The 18,669-nt window shown below is 42.0% G+C and overlaps 1 protein-coding gene across 2 annotated transcripts in view; it reads right to left on the minus strand.

Moving 5' to 3' along the window:
• The window catches only part of ESR2 (estrogen receptor 2), a 49,496-nt gene extending 31,905 nt beyond the window's left edge, over window positions 1-17,591 (minus strand). Inside the window, exons 1-5 of one of the 2 annotated variants that reach the window (XM_079769577.1) lie at window positions 17,442-17,591; window positions 16,892-17,015; window positions 7,799-8,252; window positions 7,190-7,362; window positions 4,201-4,317 (exon numbers count right to left, since the gene is read on the minus strand). In XM_079769577.1, the coding sequence (XP_079625703.1) occupies window positions 4,201-4,317; window positions 7,190-7,362; window positions 7,799-8,217 (709 nt within the window). In that variant the 5' untranslated portion in view covers window positions 8,218-8,252; window positions 16,892-17,015; window positions 17,442-17,591. The remainder of the gene's footprint in view (window positions 1-4,200; window positions 4,318-7,189; window positions 7,363-7,798; window positions 8,253-16,891; window positions 17,016-17,441) is intronic. The other variant, XM_079769576.1, reaches the window with a different exon arrangement.
• Window positions 17,592-18,669: the final 1,078 nt, after the last annotated feature.

The following is an 18,669-nucleotide window of genomic DNA, read 5'->3' on the forward strand; positions in this document are numbered from 1 at the left end:
GTGGAGGTGCGGAGATCCGTGAGCACGGAAAGGGCGGGTGACTGAATACGGCTGGCTTACTCGCGGCGCGCAGAGAGAGCGGGCAGCAAATGCACAGCTAGCTTCCTCGTTCGGGAGGAAAACAAAACCTTCCAACTGCACTGATATCCAGCTCCGGTCAGGGAGAAACTAGACTGTCTGGCAGCGGGCGAAACTCGAGAGCAGCCTTCTCTCAGAGGTGCGCAGCCATCGCCACGGGATACGGAGTACAGGGCACTCTTAGGGCGGGGCTGACAGGAAACCAAAGCTTGTCTGCGCCACCCTGAGACTCCGCCCCATCCAAGCTGAGCACAGAAGCCCTCCCAGCGGAGACACTGCTGATCCTCACAGCCAATTGGCTTGGAGATCAACTACCCCCAGTGATACCAACAACAAGCAAGGCTTAACTACAACAAGACTGCACACACAGCCCACAAAGGGGTGCCCCAAGAGCGTCCACCACAGGTAACTGGGGAGGCTGAGCTACTGGGCTCTGCTAAGACACCTAACACACAAAGCAACTCCATCAACTCAGGGAAGCAGCTAAAATGCGGAGACAAAGAGGCAGCCCACAATTGAAGGAAAGGGAGGAAAGCAAAAGACTGGATATAGAGTTCAAAACCACGGTTATAAGGTTTTTCAAGAATTTCCTAGAAAAGGCCAATAAATTAAACGAGAACCTCAAGGATATGAAAAAGGATCAACTAGAAATTAAGCATACACTGACTGAAATAAAAAATATTATACAAAGACCTAAAAGCAGACTAGAGGATCACAAGAATCAAGTCAAAGATTTGGAATACCAAGAAGCAAAAAAACACTCTTTTGGAAAAGCAAAAAGCAAAAAGAATCCAAAAAGTTGAAGATAGTGTAAGAAGCCTCTGGGACAACTTCAAGTGTACCAACATAAGAATTATGGGGGTCCCAGAAGAAGAGAGAGAGCAAGATACTGAAAATCTATTTGAAGAAATAGTGACAGAAAACTTCCCCCACCTAGTGAAAGAAATAGACTTATAAGTCCAGGAAGCGCACAGAAGCCCAAACAAAAGGAATCCAAAGAGGACCACACCAAGACACATCATAATTAAAATGCCAAGCGCAAAAGACAAAGAGAGAATATTAAAAGCAGCAAGAGAAAAACAGTTACCTATAAGGGAGCACCCATACAATTGTCAGCTGATTTCTCAACAGAAACTATGCAGGCCAGACGGGAATGGCAAGAAATATTCAAAGTGATGAATAGCAAGAACCTACAACCAAGATTACTCTACCCAGCAAAGCTATCATTCAGAATTGAAGGTCAGATAAAGAGCTTCACAGATAAGAAAAAGCTAAAGGAGTTCATCACCGCCAAACCAGAATTATATGAAATGCTGAAAGGTATTCTTTAAGAAGAGGAAGAATAAGAAAAAGATAAAAATTATTAACAAATACGTAACTATCAACAAGTGAATCTAAAAACCAAGGGAATAAAAAATCTGATGAACAGTATTAACTGGTGAATATAACAGAATCAGGGGCATAGAAAGGGAGTGGACTGACAATTCTCAGGGGAAAAGGGGAGTGGGGGTGCGGGAAGAGACTGAACAAAAAGCGTACACCTATGGAGGAGGACAGTGGGAGGGGGAGGGGGGGATAAGGGCAGAGGGTGGCGTAGGAACCTGGTAAAAGCTATGGGGGGGGGGGGGGGGAAGAGGAACAATTGTAATAATCTGAACAATAAAGATTTATTAAATAAAAAAAATTAGATTCAGTCTATGGCAGTTCAATCCTATTCTTCCCACCTCATACACTGCCCCCTACAGGTGGAGTGTACATGTGCTGCTGCCCTGGTCCTGAACCACCAGGCTGCAGCCATCCAACAGATCCTAGTACATAATAGATCCTATGACTCAATTGTTAATCATGTTTTTAAAAATATACGCTCGCCCTAGCTGGTTTGGCTCAGTGGATAGAGCGTCGGCCTGTGGACTGAAGGGTCCCAGGTTCTATTCTGGCCAAGGGCACATGCCCAGGTTGCGGGCTCAGTCCCTGGTGGGGGTTGTGCAGGAAGCAGCCGATCAATGATTCTCTCTCATCATTGATGTTTTGATCTCTCTCTCCCTCTCCCTTCCTCTCTGAAATCAATAAAAATATATTTTAAAAAAAATAAAATAAAATAAAAATATACGCTTACCTTAAAATATTGTTAACTTAAACCAGGGGTCCTCAAACTTTTTAAACAGGGGGCCAGTTCACTGTCCCTCAGACCGTTGGAGGGCCGGACTATAGTTTAAAAAAAAACTATGAACAAATTCCTATGCACACTGCACATATCTTATTTTGAAGTAAAAAAAAACAAAACGGCAAAAACACCCGCATGTGGCCCGTGGGCCGTAGTTTGAGGACGCCTGACTTAAACCATGAAATATTTATTTGCAACCTTTTTTCAGAAAGCAAGGCTTTCTCTTTAAGCACCTCTGCCAAATAAATCACATTATTTTCCTGCATAAGCCATGCCCGTGATACACTGACACTGAATTTTCAGTTTCAGCTTCTTTAAAACAGAGCAAAACCGAGGCACTCATAAAGCAATCTGAATTCATAATCTTTATAGGTTTGTAACTTCCCTTCAATCTCACCATACCTACCTAACACAATCACTATCCGTCTATAATTTATAGTTTTATACAAAGCTTTCACAGAAACAACTGTTTTCCCACTCATTTTCATATGTTTGTATAAACTTTCATTAGATTATAAAATTTAACAGTTATGATGAGAAGAAACAGGTTTGGGAAGAAGCCCGCTGGTTACTGACAAGGATATAACTGAAGTGGTGGGAGCAGAAATGTTCGAGTGTTTTAGAGAGTAATCAATATACACGGGGTGATCATGGGCTTTGAGAGGATGTTTTACAGAGGAAACGGAAAACATCAGTGCTTCTGGGAAGCCAGAGAACTGTGCTTAAATTGAGAGCTTCTGCTGTAATTCTGAACTAGGTGAGGGGTCTTATCTGTTGTTCATATAGAGAAAAACAGGACAGCGAATGTTAAAGAGACAAAGTTGCTAAAGGATTTTCAGCCCTAGTTTGGCTCAGTGGATAGAGTGTCAGCCTGCAGACTGAAGGGTCCTGGGTTTGATTCTGGTCAAAGGGCACATGCCAGTGTTGCTGGCTCGATCCCCAGTAGGGGGCATGCAGGAGGCAGCCAATCAATGATTCTCATCATTGATGTTTCTCTCTCTCCCTCTCCTTCTCCCTTCCTCTCTGAAATCAATAAAAATAAAATAAAATAAAAAGATTTTCAGATAGAGAAAAGAGAGATTTGTTTTAAAACTTTTAAATAGTTACAAAGAGAGAAATTACAACTAACCACAGGCAAAATTTTGGCTAGCAGAAGAGTAAGAAAAGTACAGGCAGAGTTGGTATGAGTGTATAGAAACAAGTGTATACAGACAAGTGAATCAAAAGCTAGCCAGGTGAAAAGAACAAGATGCAGGCATTACTGCCAGTTGTTATACTAATGTGCTCATTTTCCTCTGTGTGTTTTTTCACTAGTCAATAAAGGAATAAATAAATTTTCATGTATGTGTATATGTATGTGTATGTGTGTGTGTGTGCATGAAGATATATATATTTACACAGGTATATGCACACATACATATTGTCATAGAACAAAATCTGTGCTCTATGTACTTTCCATAGTTCTATCATATTTCTGACTCTTATGCATTTCTTCCCCACTTCTAGAAAGCTATTGGAGGGATAGGCATGAACCTATCTATGCCACCCAAATAACACAAAATATGCTACTTTCTTGTCAGCTTTAACGTGAGCATTTACCAGACCTTCAACCTTAGACTTTTTAAGGCCTCAGGCAGATGGTCATCTAGCCCCTGTGTGAGCACTTCAGTAGCTCGAGTTCCCTAATTCATGTGGCAGCCTATTCTGCTGTTAGACCACTTGAATCACAGAAAGTTCTTCCCTATATTGGGCCAAAATCTGCCTCCTGTAACTTGCTCCCACTCACTCCAGCTCTATCTTCTGCAGGTACAAGGAATACATCAACGCCCCCTCCAATGTGACAGCATACAAATACTTGAAGATAATTAACAAATCCTAAATCTCCTCTCACCCGGACTACAGGTCCTTTTAGCTTTCCGCATGTCCCACTTACAATAAAAAGGGAAATGAACACTCACCACACTTCACCATCCCGACTTCATAGCACTTCCGAAGTCGGCAGGCTTGGCAGCTTTTGCGCCGGTTCTTATCTATTGTGCACTGATTTGTAGCTGGACAAATATAATCATTATGTCCTACAGCAAAGCAAAAAGATGAAGGTTATTGTTACAATATGTTCCTGGTCAACAACACTGGTTATGCTACCCAACCGAGAGATAAGGGACATCTTCTTGACGACAGGCACAGGTACAAAGGCCAAGTTCGGCCTTGTCCACGCCTTGTTAGTAAAGGAAACCTAGGAATATTTTAATACCCTACTTTTTGACTAATAGGTTATTCTCTGCATGTACTTAGAATTCTCAAGAGATACATTTAGAAATATTCTCCTTTGGACATGGAAAGTGACACGGTCACCTGGAAGTGATTTGCTCCAAATCACAGAGCTCCTTAAATATCAGGTCACAAATTCAACTGCTTATATTCTTTAACATATACCCCACCTTTGAGATTTAACATGATAGTTTTATGGGAATTCATAGTCAAATAAAAGAACTAAACTAGTCAATAAGGGAATAAAGAAATTAGCAAACTAAATAAGAACAAAAAGAACTGCTATAACAATGGTTGAAGATTAGATTATTATTCTCAATTCTTCACTCCTTCCCTCAGCCTTGTGATCTTGTAGTGTGCTAGAGTGGGCAGAACATACTTCCCCACCAACTGATGATGGACTTGGCCATGGGACTTGCTTTAGCCAATGGCATGTTTGTAGAAGTGCTACTCCAACAATATGGCTTAGCCTCAAGTCCCCATGAGAAAATGCCTCAGGTAGCCACTAGCCCAAGGACAATATGGAGAGAAATGGAGTAGATGTGAACTCAATCCAAGCTTTATGAAGAGAGCCAACCTAACCAACTCACAGACCTACAACTAAGAAAAATAATGCTCATTGTAGTAAGATACTAGTTATATTGCAATCTCTGACTAAAGACAATGGTACTTCTTTTAATTATTTTAAGGAAGAGAGAAGAAAATTTCCATTTCAGAAATAGTTTCAGGCGCTACATGGAGGACGGATTAGAGGCAGCAAACTGATGGAGGCAAGGAGACCAGGTGGGAACCTGCTGTAGCTGTGCAAACCAGAGATGAGGCTGTCTGGACTGCATCATGGTACGGAGAATGAAGAGAGCTATCGGAATCTGAGAGATTTAGGGAATGTAATAGGAGAGAATAGAATTATAATTAAAAAGATGAAAAATACAAGTGCATAGGATATTTTGGTACTTTATTTCTTCATTGTGTCTTTCTAATAAACAATATGGCCTGAACTTCTTACCTTCAAGCTACAATGGGCCAGAATTTCAACATGGGAAATGGATGAGTCTCAATGATAAATTAAATGGGCAAGTCATAAAAGAAACAAATCACAAACAAAAAATAAAGGAGAAGATTCCATTTATGCAAAGTTCAAAAATAGAGAAAACGAAACTGCATTGTTTAGGGATGTATGCTTAGGTGGTAAAACCAAGGCAAGGCAGGCAGAAGTTAGGATTGTCTTACCTCTGTAGGAAGGGAAGGAGCTGTGACTAGAAGGACCACCCAGAGGGCTCTGAAGATATCCTACTGGTGTTTCCTGACCTGAGCACTAGTTACACAGGAGTTTGTATTCTTTAACAGGATATAAATAAATACTGGAATAAATCCATTCCTTAACTCTATCCTCTGAGAGAGCCTGGAAGTAGGGACATCCAAGAACAATGAGCGAACTAGCACCCAGATCTTGGTTTATAAATATCATTCTCTTTTAAGAAGAAACGGGGCTCTTTGGAGAAACAGAGACTTTTATTTCAGGACTGGGGCAGAGACAGTACAAGATGAACCTGAAACAGCTTGTTGTGCTGGGAAGTAAAGAAGTGCCCAAGAGTTAATGGGGGTAAAAGGAGGGATATTTGTAATACTTTCAACAATAAAGATTTTTTTAAGTGCCCAAGAATTATGGGTACATCACACACACACATACACACACACACACACACACACACACACACACGAAAAGTAAAGCAAACAAACTCATAGACACAGACAACAGTATGGTGGTTACCAGAGGTAAGGGGAGGATAAAGAGAGGAAAGGGGGTTAAATATATGGTGATGGAAAGAGACTAGACTTTGGGTGGCGAGCACACAATGCCATATAAAGATGATGTATCACAGAATTGTATACTTAAAACTTATGTACTGTATTAACCAATGTCACCCCAATAGATTTAATTCAATAAAAAAAGAAAGCGACTTCAGCAAATTTGGGCTGGCCAGGGAGGAACAGCATGGCAAGGACAGGTGAGGTGATGGCCCAACTGGCCTTGAAAGCAGGTGTGCACAATTTGAAATTGATTAAAAAGGTGATTTTTAAAAAACTACTCAGCCCAACAGGAGTTTGGAGGCTGGTAGGGAAATGGTCTAAACCCAGACAAGGAAAACAAGAGGATTGTGGATGGAGGCTCCACTCGTTCAGGACAAGACAGGCCTCTAGATCGATTCTCAAAGCCCACTGGAGTTGAATTCCTGATTTCTGACCATTTCCATAGATGCATTTATTCTCTCTTCCTCTGGAGCCAGCCCACCATCATGTCTGTAACTCATACTAGATATTAAACGTTAAGTCAAAGGAAGAAACACTCTTTGCAATTCCTAATGAACACACGTTTTTTCCCCAAGCTTTAGATTGACAAGAGTTGTAACTAGATGTCTTCTCCCAAGAAGATGGTGATAATTGTAAGGCAAGACCCATTTGAGTTCTGTGGTTCTGAGGTGGAGATCCACAACTTATAAAGTGCTTTAAACTTGAAACAATCCACCCCACCCCCAAACACACATGAGCCTCTAAACCGCTCGTCAAGTACTGTGTGTACAAGAGGCCGGTGGTGAAATTTTTGCCAGGTCATCTGCCAAACTATTTGAAAGCAAAAGTGGAAAAGTCAAGAAACAACTAACAATACTCTTGTACCTTGAATGCTTCTTTTAAAAAAGGCCTTACAGCCTTCACATGACCAGACTCCATAGTGATATCCTGATGCGTAGTCACTGCAGACGGCACAGACGTGGGCATCCCGCTTTGAACTTGGACTAGTAACAGGGCTCGCACAACTGCTCCCACTAACCTTCCTTTTCAATGTCTCTCTGGAGGCAAAGAAAATATTCTTGTAAGAAGCATTAAAGGGAAAAGATAGACTTTCTAGAAAAACACAGCATACAGCATTTATCTCTTTGCCCTCCGGGGTTCATAAACACTAAAAACTGTGATTTCACTTACAAGATAAGGAGGATCCAAATTGAAAGTAAAGTAAAAATTTTTTTTTCAAACCCAAATCACTTCATCTGAATAAAAGTGATGTAAATGGTCATGATTGTGAGTTCTGTCCACAACACAGATCTACAAACTCAACTTTTAATGAGAACTCAAATATTAAAATGGATATTCTAGAATATCATGTTCTAGGTGCTCTAAGTAACCAATGTGACTAACAAAAACCTCATATAATGTATATCTTTCTTCTCACAAAATCGTAAAGCGATTTGAATAATGCCCATTAACTACAGTAAAGACTAGATTTACCTGTTTAAAGGTAAGGTGTGTTCTAGTGATCTTGCTTCACACCAAGGACTCTTTTGAGGTTCTGCGTACAGAACTGAAGACTGGCAATGGATGGCTAAAGGAGAGAGGTGTCCAGGAGTTGGCCACAACATGTTTGGGCTTGCGGTCTGTCGACCCGGTCCGCCCTCCGAGTTATTGACACTGCTGGGAATACTGTAATTCATCACAGCCGGACTGTAGAATGTCATGGCTGAGTATTCATGGTGGCTCTCTACATAGGAGGAAGGTATGTATATGGGGCCGTGCTCCAGGGGAAGGATGGATTGACTGCAGTTGTAGGAGGCAGGAGAGTTAAGGCTAGATGGTGAGTTTTTGATATCCATGTCTTGAATAGGTAACATCTGAGAAAACTCCTTGTGAGAAGAGCCACATAGGGACATTATAATGGTCTCAGTCTCATGCGCAGGTATACTGGCTGTAAAGAGTAACAAAAGACATTTCTTAGTCAGAGATACAGGCATAACTATTTAAAATGTTTAAGCATTTTTATTAAACACACACACACACACACTGGTATGAACTTAGAAATACATCCTGAAACATACACATGAAAGTATTAACCTCAAAGGGATGGAAATGTGAAGCAAGGGACTCTCATTTTCCACTTCACTCACTTCTTTATTATTCTTGTTGATAACCAGAAGAATTTTTACCATGGGAATGTGTTATAAAATTAAAATTCATTTAAATTATATAAAAAATTACTGTTTTGTTTTTTTAACCTGGAACAAGATAAAGTTGTTACAGAAAATCAATCAAGAATAATCAGGGAACCCCCAGCACATCAATGAGCAGGGCCAATAATAAAGAACAAGGAATCACCAGACCAATGTAACTGTCAGTTATCAGTTTATTCAGCTTCTATATATGCTCCCTTACAACAATCGAGTTCCCATAGCATTTAAAATGACTCAATGCTAAACTTTCTCGGTAGAGGGCGCTGCAGGGACACTGCAGGAGGAAGAGGATGCTGTGATTTCTGGCCCACTCCTTATTTCCTATTTGTGTTCATGACAAAGCCCATTCCAATTATCTTTAATTGTCCCCTTCATCCAATTACCTTTACTCACCAAGGCACACTGGTTTTTTTCTCCACCGTGCCTTTTCCCATGCTGTCTTTTGCCACCATCTGCGCAAGCTCTCTTATCTGAGCATCTGCAATAGGCTCCTTACTCCTCATCCAAAGAGCAGCCAGATTAACATTCTTCAAACCCAGCTCTGATCGCCCCTAACCCCCTCTGCTTCCCACCAGCCTCTGTAGTAAGTCACGGTCTTCTAACATTCAAAGCCCTCCACTGTTGTTCCACCCCATCATTCCACTCTGATCTGCTATTTTCCTACAGGAAACCTGCCATGTCCATAAGAAACATGCAAAGTCCATTGTGAAGTGGTTGGCATTGTATGCCTTAAAGTTTTTTTCATTCTTGACACCCCTATAGTTAACATACAAATTTAATCCTTTTTATCAGATTACAACTATATAGAATCCTTCTTGAAAATGGTAGAGGTGGGGTGGAATTACAATTAGATTTTTAAACTCCTTGAAGGCACTCACTATATTTTATTCATCTTCCACCACAACTCAATAATTATTTGTTACTAGAGGCCCAGTGCACGAAATTCGTGCACGGGGGCGGCGGGGGGGGGCGGTTCTTCAGCCAGGCCTGCACCCTCTCCAATCTGGGAACCCTCGGGGGATGTGGGATCGGGCCTAAACCGGCAGTCGGACATCCCTCTCGCAATCCAGGACCACTGGCTCCTAACCACTCACCTGCCTGCCTACCTAATGCCCCCAATTGCCCTCCCCTGCCGGCCTGGTCGCCCCCAACGGCCCTCCCCTGCAGGCCTGGTTGTCTCCAACTGCCCTCCCCTGCCAGCCTGATCTCCCCTAACCCCCCTGCCAGCCTGATCTTGCCCCTAACTGCTCTCCCCTGCCAGCCTGATCTCGCCCCTAAGTGCCTCTGCCTCGGCCCCCACCACCATGGCTTTGTCTGGAAGGAAGTCGGACATCCGAAAAATGGCCAGTTGACCCGGTCTAATTAGCATATTACCCTTTTATTAGTATAGATAAGGAAAGAATGAGGAAATGTGTTTAAAATAAAAGATTTCACCAAGCAAGGGTATTAATCAAAGATGGGAGCACTTTTCAGTAGACGTGGTACTGTGCTGAGAGAGGGGATTTGAAGGAGTCCCAAAACATGCACCCTTCCTTCAGGGAACCCTGTGCCAGGTAAAGGTGGCAGGATGGACCAGGTAAATGATAATGAATTAATACAAAAGGTGCTACCATTTCTAATTAACATTGATTGACCACAGGGACAGGAAAGAGAATGGTAGATGGAGAATGTAGGATGGAGGAAGTCTATTTTGTTTTTTAAATCTGTGTGCATTTTATTAATTGGGAGTAATTTCATGTTTCAATTACTTAGATTCCCAATCAACATATACAATCCCTGATTCCTAATAGAAAATATGCAGGATAAAACTATTGCCAAAAGTTTACAAACTTTTTTTTAAATTGTGGTAAAAACATGTAACATAAAATTTACCATCTTAACCATTTCTAAGTGTACAGTTCAGTAGTGTTAAGTACATTCATACTGTTATGCAACCAATCTCTAGAACTCTTTTCATCTTGTAAAATTAAAACTCTACACCTGTTAAACAACAGCTTCCCCCCATTCCTCCCTCCCCCAACCCAGCAACCACCTTACTTTCTGTCTCTATGGATTTGACTACTTGGTCCCTCATATAAATGGGATAATACAGTATTTGTCTTTTTGTGACTGACTTCCTTCACTTAGCATAATGTCCTCAAGGTTCACCCATGTTGTTGCATGTGTCAGAATTTCCTTCCTTTTTATGGTTAAATTCCTTTGTATTTATGCACTACATTTTGTTTATCAATGAAAGGTTTTAAATAGATGCATTTACAGATCCATAGAAATGACCTAGGTTAGAGTGAGTGGTTGACATAGGAGAGACCATAGGATTTGGTCATTAGGTCATTGGTAACCTTGTAGATGGCCGACCCAGGACTGACAGCACTGCAAAAACTTCTCTTATTTCAATCCACCTACACATACATCTGCTCACTGCACTTATGTTTTCAATATTGTATCTTGGCAACTTCGTTTTAGTGCATTGCTTTTGCTACATGATCTCAGCATATCTTATACAAGCAAATATTTCACCAAAAGGCAGTTAAAGCACATTAACACCACAATTTAAACCATATACAATTATAACAGTTGAAAGCAAAATATAAAAAGTATATACAAAAGTTAGTGTGATCATCATGTTGAGTATACTAACTTTCTTATACAAACTACTACTCAAGGTAAACTTATATATGAATAAAGTCAACACTCTCAATAATCAAATGAAGACTAAATTATAGCCCTAACTGGTTTGGCTCAGTGGATAGAGCGACGGCCTGCGGACTGAAAGGTCCTAGGTTCGATTCCGGTAAAGGGCGTGTACCTTGGTTGCGGGCACATCCCCAGTAGGAGGTGTGCAAGAGGCAGCTGATCAATGTTTCTAGCTCTCTATCCCTCTCCCTTCCTCTTTGTAAAAAATCAATAAAATATTTTAAAAAAAAGACTAAATTATATTCAAGAAATTATGAAGCAGGAAAGCAGTGAATTTTAGAATAACAATTTCAACAGAAGACTTCAAATTAATACTCCATTAGCCCTGGCCGGTGGCTCAGTTGGTTGGAGCGTGGTCCTATACACCAAAAAGTTGGTGTTTCAATTCCCAGTCAGAGCACAGCACATATCTAGGTTGCAGGTTCGATCCCCAGTCAGGGCACTTATAGGAAGCAACCAATCAATGTTTCTCTCTCTTTCTCTCTCTTTCTCCCTCTCTCTCTCTCTCTCTCTCTCTCTCTCTCTCTCTCTCAAGTCAATAAACATATCCTCAGGTGAGAATTAAAGAAATTAATACTTAATTAATGAAAAAAATAAATTAAACAGATTAAACAAAAAAAATTTTGGTCAATGATGGTATTACTGAATTTCATGTTGTCTCAACTTTACATTGCCGAAAAGAAACATATTGAGCATTTTAGCATAAGTATTTCAGCAAAGACAACAAACAACTTCTATATTTTCCTTTCATGAGGCCTCTTAAAACATTAAGCTTCTACTGACACAAAGTGATAAACAGTAGCATGGAAATTCACGAACTTGAAATAACACCTCCCTTTACCTAGCTGGAAAATGATCACACAATTTAAAATGAATATGACATCTCTCTCAGAAGCAGAGAATCAATCTCATCACTCATTTTCACCTATAAGTGAAATTTTCATTCTCGGCCCAGAAATGCTAAAATGACCTGTCAGACACACACCACCAAATGGTAAATGCCAAGATTCACCCAAGCAATCAATCAGGTGCCACGGCGACATTGCTTAGAAAATTTGGATTTCACATATGTACTCCAATCAACCTCTCTAGAATTTCCACACATCCCTGTACCATGATGATTAATGTGAGAGAACTGTTTGCTGGACAGTGATTAAAAGACTGTATGTTGTTTTTTAGCTGGACATATTTTAGATGTACCCAGATTCATGTGACAATTCAGTGGAATCTTGGATAATGAGTAACTTGGTAGCCAGTGAAAAAAGATTTTCTTCTTAAGCAAAGACTCAGTAAGGGGTGATGAACTGAAATCAGGGCAGTAGACCTGGCAGACAGGCGAACAGATAGCAAAAGAGAAATCTTCCCCACTGAAGGTCTATACAAGTGAAAGTGAATTTTTTTAAAACCTGTCTGGTCACTTACGAGTAAGTAGTCCTAATCTAAAACAGGGATATAAACTGCCTGAAGAAAAGAACTGCCAAAAAATCAAATTTCTTCAACATTATAGGACAGGATTCCCCGCCCCCGCCGCCCCCACCCACTTGTTTGAACACCCAAGCATTGCCTCAGGGACTACAATACCTGGTACAACAGGGGAAACAGTCTCTAAACAGTTTCACTGTTGGGCCTGGCAGGCATGGAATTTCACCTGGGCAACAAAGGAACAAGAACCCAAACATCCCAATTCTATGAATTAACCATTTCTTTGCATGTCAGTTTTCTTAAATTAGCCATCACAGCCAAAAATAGTTGGCCCATATCCTTTGTGACCCTGTCTTCTGTCCAGAATTCTCTCTCCACTGGCCCAGCACACACACCTGTGTTGAGCCCCCTCGGGTCATAGCTGCACTCAGTGGCAAAGTTTTTTGTACACCTGGGATTATACATACTGTTCTATCGTACTGACTGGGAAACACATTATAGCTCTTTAAATGAAATCTTTTAAAATTCCCAATACGGACAGTGATTCCTTGAAGAAAAAGGCAGGCCTTTAGGCAGAAAGACTAGACTGGTTTTATCAAAGTGCCTATCAAATCTTGTTAAAGACTAAAGAAGCAATCACCACCAGGCCTGTTTTCTGGCTCAATGGACAGAGCAATACATGGGGTCCCAGCTCTGCCTGAAAGCCAGGTGACCTCAGGCGAATCATGGGAACTCCTGAACTTCCATTTCCGTGTCTTCCTCAGCAGAAACGGGGACCGACTAGGCGCTGCACCTTTCCACAGTGCCTGGAGAGGAAATGAAGTGATGGATGTGAACGCATTCAGTAAGGTATCGTTACATATCCAGGAGGATGAAGTCAATCCACTGCCATGCCACTGGATGGGCCTGAGCGTTGGGCAGAATTTCTAGATAATTTAGGTTAAAATGCCTTTATGGCCACCTTGAACATTTTTGCCTCCTATTTTTCTTTCTTAACTTCTACTTTACAATCCATCACCACCAGTCCAAAAAGCTGGGCCAGTGGCAGCCTGTCAGCACTGTGTGGAGCACAAAATGCCACATTCTGCTTATGCTGTATTCTCAAGCCCGTCTATCACACCTGCCCAAGCATTCAGTTCAATCACCCCATATCTGTGCGCCCCACAGAAGTCATAAATTCACACTCAACAAAGCAGACACTAGAAAGGGTTTCATGGAAAAGATACAAAACATTTCTTAAGTATCAAGCATCCTTGATGTGTATACTATGTGGTTGTTTGCCAACCACTGGCTGGAAGTGTCTCTTTTCCAAAGCAAAATATGAATGCTCTCAGTCAATTTAATATTAATTAGGAAAAAAGAAAAAACACTCCAAAATCACCATAGAATTGATTGTTAATAACTGATTCACATGCAACTCTTAAGAACATATATCTTCCAAAATGAGAAAAATATAATTCCCCTAGTAGCCCATTGGCCCTCCCTTAGTGGGATGGGAAACAGATTTTTGAATAGGGGAAGAGCTCAGGCTCAGGGTTATCACACGCTAAGACAGGAGTATCGACAAAGAGCCCATCAATCTCTCATCAGCGAGTCTTCCTGATACTAACAGTCAGAGACAATGTTCCACTCTTAGAAAACTAAACCTTATTCAAATATTCACTTGAAACAGGATGGGAAAGAGCTGTGGGTGAAGAGATTCAGAGGACATAACCAATGCAGAAGAGCTAATCTGAAAACATCCAACTCCCCTCCCAGTCCTGGTTAGACAGAACACAAAACATTCACCAACAAAAGGCTGCAGTCCTGCTTTCAGAAAACACAGATAATTCACTTTCCAGGTGACCCTCACTCTCCTGCCCATTGCAAAGCACACCCACACAAAGATTCCCTACTAAAGGCTCTCAATTATCAAGAGCTATAACAGTTCCAGTTACAAATTCCAGCTATCCAGTTTGCTGGTGTCTCATAAACTTGCCTTTCTGCATATCCTCGTTACTGCCTCTGTAGTTCTCTGAAAGGTATTTAAAATGCAGGCTCTTGTTTTTCATAGCACGAAGGAAAAACAAAAAAAGACATCATCTGACAAATCTTTATAGGGAGTTACTAGCAATAATGGGCTCCTGTTTACTGAATTGAATAATGTATTAAACAGTAAAAAACATTAGTCTGCAAAAGATTTTGCATCTATGTCCTGCAGAAAAATCTAGATTTCAAAGCATGAACACAGAAATGAAGAAATCCTGACATCTACAAGTAAATTGGACACAGACACTAGCTCCTATAAAGGAGAGTATTTTAACTTAGCAGGCACACTCTATATTTTATTTTAAATGTCTACAAATTATCATTTTTCAATCACTTTGTTGCTCTTCACTATTTGATAATATCTAATTTCAGGTAACATTTAATCTCAAGTATAATAAAAGTATTTCTTAGATGCCACAATTATGAAGGAACAATACATTACATTAATATTACATAAATAATAAGTAAATGTTAAATGGCTTGTATTTTAGTTTGGGATAACTAATGATATACACCATAATCAAAGACTTGAACCACAATGGAATCCAAACTTGTTAAGAATTCAATCTAGCCCTAGCCAGTTTGGCTCAATGGATAGAGCATATCAGCCTGCGGGCTGAAGGGCCCCAGGTTCAATTCTGGTCAAGGGCACAAGCCCAGGTTGCGGGCTTGATCCCCAGTGGGGGGCATGCAGGAGGCAGCCAATCAGATTCTCCCACATCATGGATGTTTCTATCTCTCTTCCTTCCTCTCTGAAATCAATAAAAATATTTTAAAAAAGAATTCAATCTATTAGCTCAATATGAAGTTAACACTTAGTCCAAGTCTCCAGTTTCCTATTTATAAAAGTTTTGTCTTTGCCTCAATTTACACAGGATTAAAACAAAATACCACAACCTGACTCACCCCTCTCTCCCCCGCCCAAAAAAAAGGGGAAGGAAGAGTATTACTTCTAAGTGAAAACATATTGAAGTGCAAAACTATAAAATCAGCGAATATCATTGAGTTCCGGAGGCTGAGGGTGGGTGGCAAGGGTTGGTTACAAAGCCTCAGAGGCAACTTTTGGAGGACGGGGGTGATGGAACTGTTCTCTGTCTGGATGATGGAAGTGATTATATGACTGCAAGCAACTGTCAGAATTCATAAAGTGGGATAGCTAGAGAGGCTAGATTTTACCGTATGTAAATTATACTGCAATAAGCCTGCCTTTTAAAAAATGTTATTATGTCTAAAACAATGTGCTAGGCACTGAATTATGAAGTCTAACATTCAAATGCATACATATTCCTCAAGGCCTCTAGATGTAATTACCAAAAGTTACCAGTAAATGACTCAGATTCAGCCTTCAGTATTTTATATAATTATTTTAGTATCTATTTATAGATATATAAAGTGACTTAGAACATGAACTAAAATTATCACAATATGTATTTTGAATCATTACCTGTTGGATACACATTTATAGAAAATTGCAGTCTTGTTCTTAAAAATGGACAGACATATCAATATCTAATAAATGCTAATTATATTTTAAGGGTTAAATTTACTCTACATTTTACCTTTTCCATATTGTATATAAATTTTGAGAAATGTAAAAGGTGATTAGATTCATTGAAGCTCCTAAAAACCACTATGATCTTTGTCCTAAATATGTTTTTAATTGGTTGCAGAGACTATATCTTAAATATTACAGGAAAGCTGGCTGCTTTTAAAGTACGCATTTACAGTAATTCAACAACAAAAATGCTTTAACATAAAATGGAATCCAGAAGTTTCTGCTTTACCACCTATTGATAAACAGATCCTTGCATTTTCCCTCTTCTAGAATGTATGCAGAAACATACTGATTTTCTGCAGGGAAAAAAAAAAAAAACATAAGTCAAAGAATGTATGCAATATTCTTTTCATAATCATATTTACTTTCTACAATGCTCTCAGCACAAGCGTTTCTCTTCACATGTTCACTATTTAAACAAACATCCTTACACACACACAAAGGAAAATAGCCAGTGAGTTTAGAAACTTATAACCAAAGTGAAAATTCCTAATGGAATGCCCAAGTAAATACCAGAAATCTAACAAAACAAGACAAAACCATTCTTCCAAAGGTGGTATGCCACAAAGTTACCTCTTTTAAAAGCTGGTAAAATTGAATCAAACTTATTTTCCGAAGTAGAAACCCTCTCAAATCCAAAATTCTGTTTTTCACAAAATTAATATTCCTTTGACTTACTTTTATACTTCCAATGGGAAGTAGGCACAAATAGGATTAAGAAGCAACGGTTGGCATCCTCTTCAGCAGATAAAACATCCCAGAACTTAGTCTCCCTCAGTCAGCCCAGAAATCAATCTCCTTTCTCATAAGACAAAAGAAATGCCAGTTGATACATTTTAAAACACCGGTCACCTGACCGCTGCACGTAATCCTCCCAGGGCCACAGAACTCCAGCGGAAGAGCCAGCCCTGTTCAACTTTCCTGGCGTCAACATTGCACCACTGTCGGGAAATCCACGAGAAAATCTAGACGAATGTTTTCCTTTAAAAAGACATTATCAGCACCATCAACCCAGAGCTTACAGGCACAAGCCAATTAAGTGAGTTAACTCGCCGACGTCTGGGATGAAATAGTTAGCCAGAGCATGAAATTTCTGTTCCCAGTTTTCAAGACGGTTGGACTGGGAAGGGGAGGTGTCTTTTATTCCCAATAGCACTGGTTTCCCACCGCAGCATTTCAAACGGAGAATCAGACACTGAAACCACACCTTCGGCGAAGGGGCACCTACCTCGCCGGCCTCGCCATCGCTAAACTGCGGACACGTGCTTTCCCCGAGTAGTTCGTTCTGTTCCCCGCACCGGGCGGGCAGCCGCCGGCTGCGGAGTGAGCGCCCCTCGCGCAGCGCGGACCCCGAACCTCGGAAAGCCCGTCACAGCCCAGGGGGTCCCGCTCCCGCCGCCCCCCCTCCGCCCAGCGAGTTTCCGTAGGCGGCTCTCGCGGCCGGAGCGCGGGTGGGGTACCAAAGGGTCCAGCAGCCGGAGACGCTGCTAAGAACGCGAACGACTTTAACCGGGAGCCTCCTCCTCCTTTTAAAGCCCAGGGAGAGGGGGCGGGGGGGACTCCGGGAGCCCACGTGACCGCCGAGCGGGTGGCCGGGAGATCCCCGGAGGACGCGGACTCCCCATCTCCGGATCCACGCGCCCCTGGGCGACGTGGGGCGGCCCGGGCAGAGGCTCGCGGTCACCTGCAGGGGTAGCGATGCACAGGTGGCGCCCCTCGCCCCGTCTCGCCTGTAGGGGGTCTGAGGCGGGGCCTGAAAAAGTGCATTTCCAACCAGGTCCCGGGTGATGCTGAAACTGATGCTGCCGGTCTGGGGACCACACTTTGAGGATCTAGAGACCCTGACCCACGTAGCCTGGGAGGTGTGGGATGCTCCGATCTCATTAACTGAAAGTCTGACTAAGAAGAGCCTAGTGGTTAACCCTGAGCGGCTTTGGGCTAGCCCAGTCCCCAGCAGCACGAGCCGCCGCGGGCCCCTGGAGAGCAAAGCCGCTCGGCCACGGTCGGGAGGGGAGGGGAGGGGGGGGGCGGGGTATGGGTGCTCAGCTCTCAGGGACTGGCTGGGGAGGCCTTTCGCCTGAGATCAAAGACCCCAGGAACATCCTCAAACTCACCTACTGTGAGGAAGCCCCCGCGAACCATCTGCGCCCGCTCTGCGGCGGCGCCCCTCTTCTCTGGCTGCGCCGCTGTCAAGCTCACTCCCAGGCGAGCGTCCCCTGGTGGCAGCTCCAGTTCCCCCAACTCTGCGGGGTTCCCAGGCTCTCCTCGCCCCCTGGGCAGTCGCCCGCAGTGTGTAGGCGAGGACTGCACCTTAGCTAAGAAGCAGCTGGCTTTAGCACAGCTGTTGATGGCAAAAATGAAGAGGAAAGTAGCAGATGTCCCATAGGCCACCTCTAGTGAGCTGTCGGGTTCTAGGAGTGAGGTCCACAGGTGGTGGAGACAGGCTCCACATGTGG

This window comes from Cnephaeus nilssonii, assembly GCF_951640355.1.
Source record: "Cnephaeus nilssonii genome assembly, chromosome: 4".
NCBI classification, from domain to species: domain Eukaryota; kingdom Metazoa; phylum Chordata; class Mammalia; order Chiroptera; family Vespertilionidae; genus Cnephaeus; species Cnephaeus nilssonii.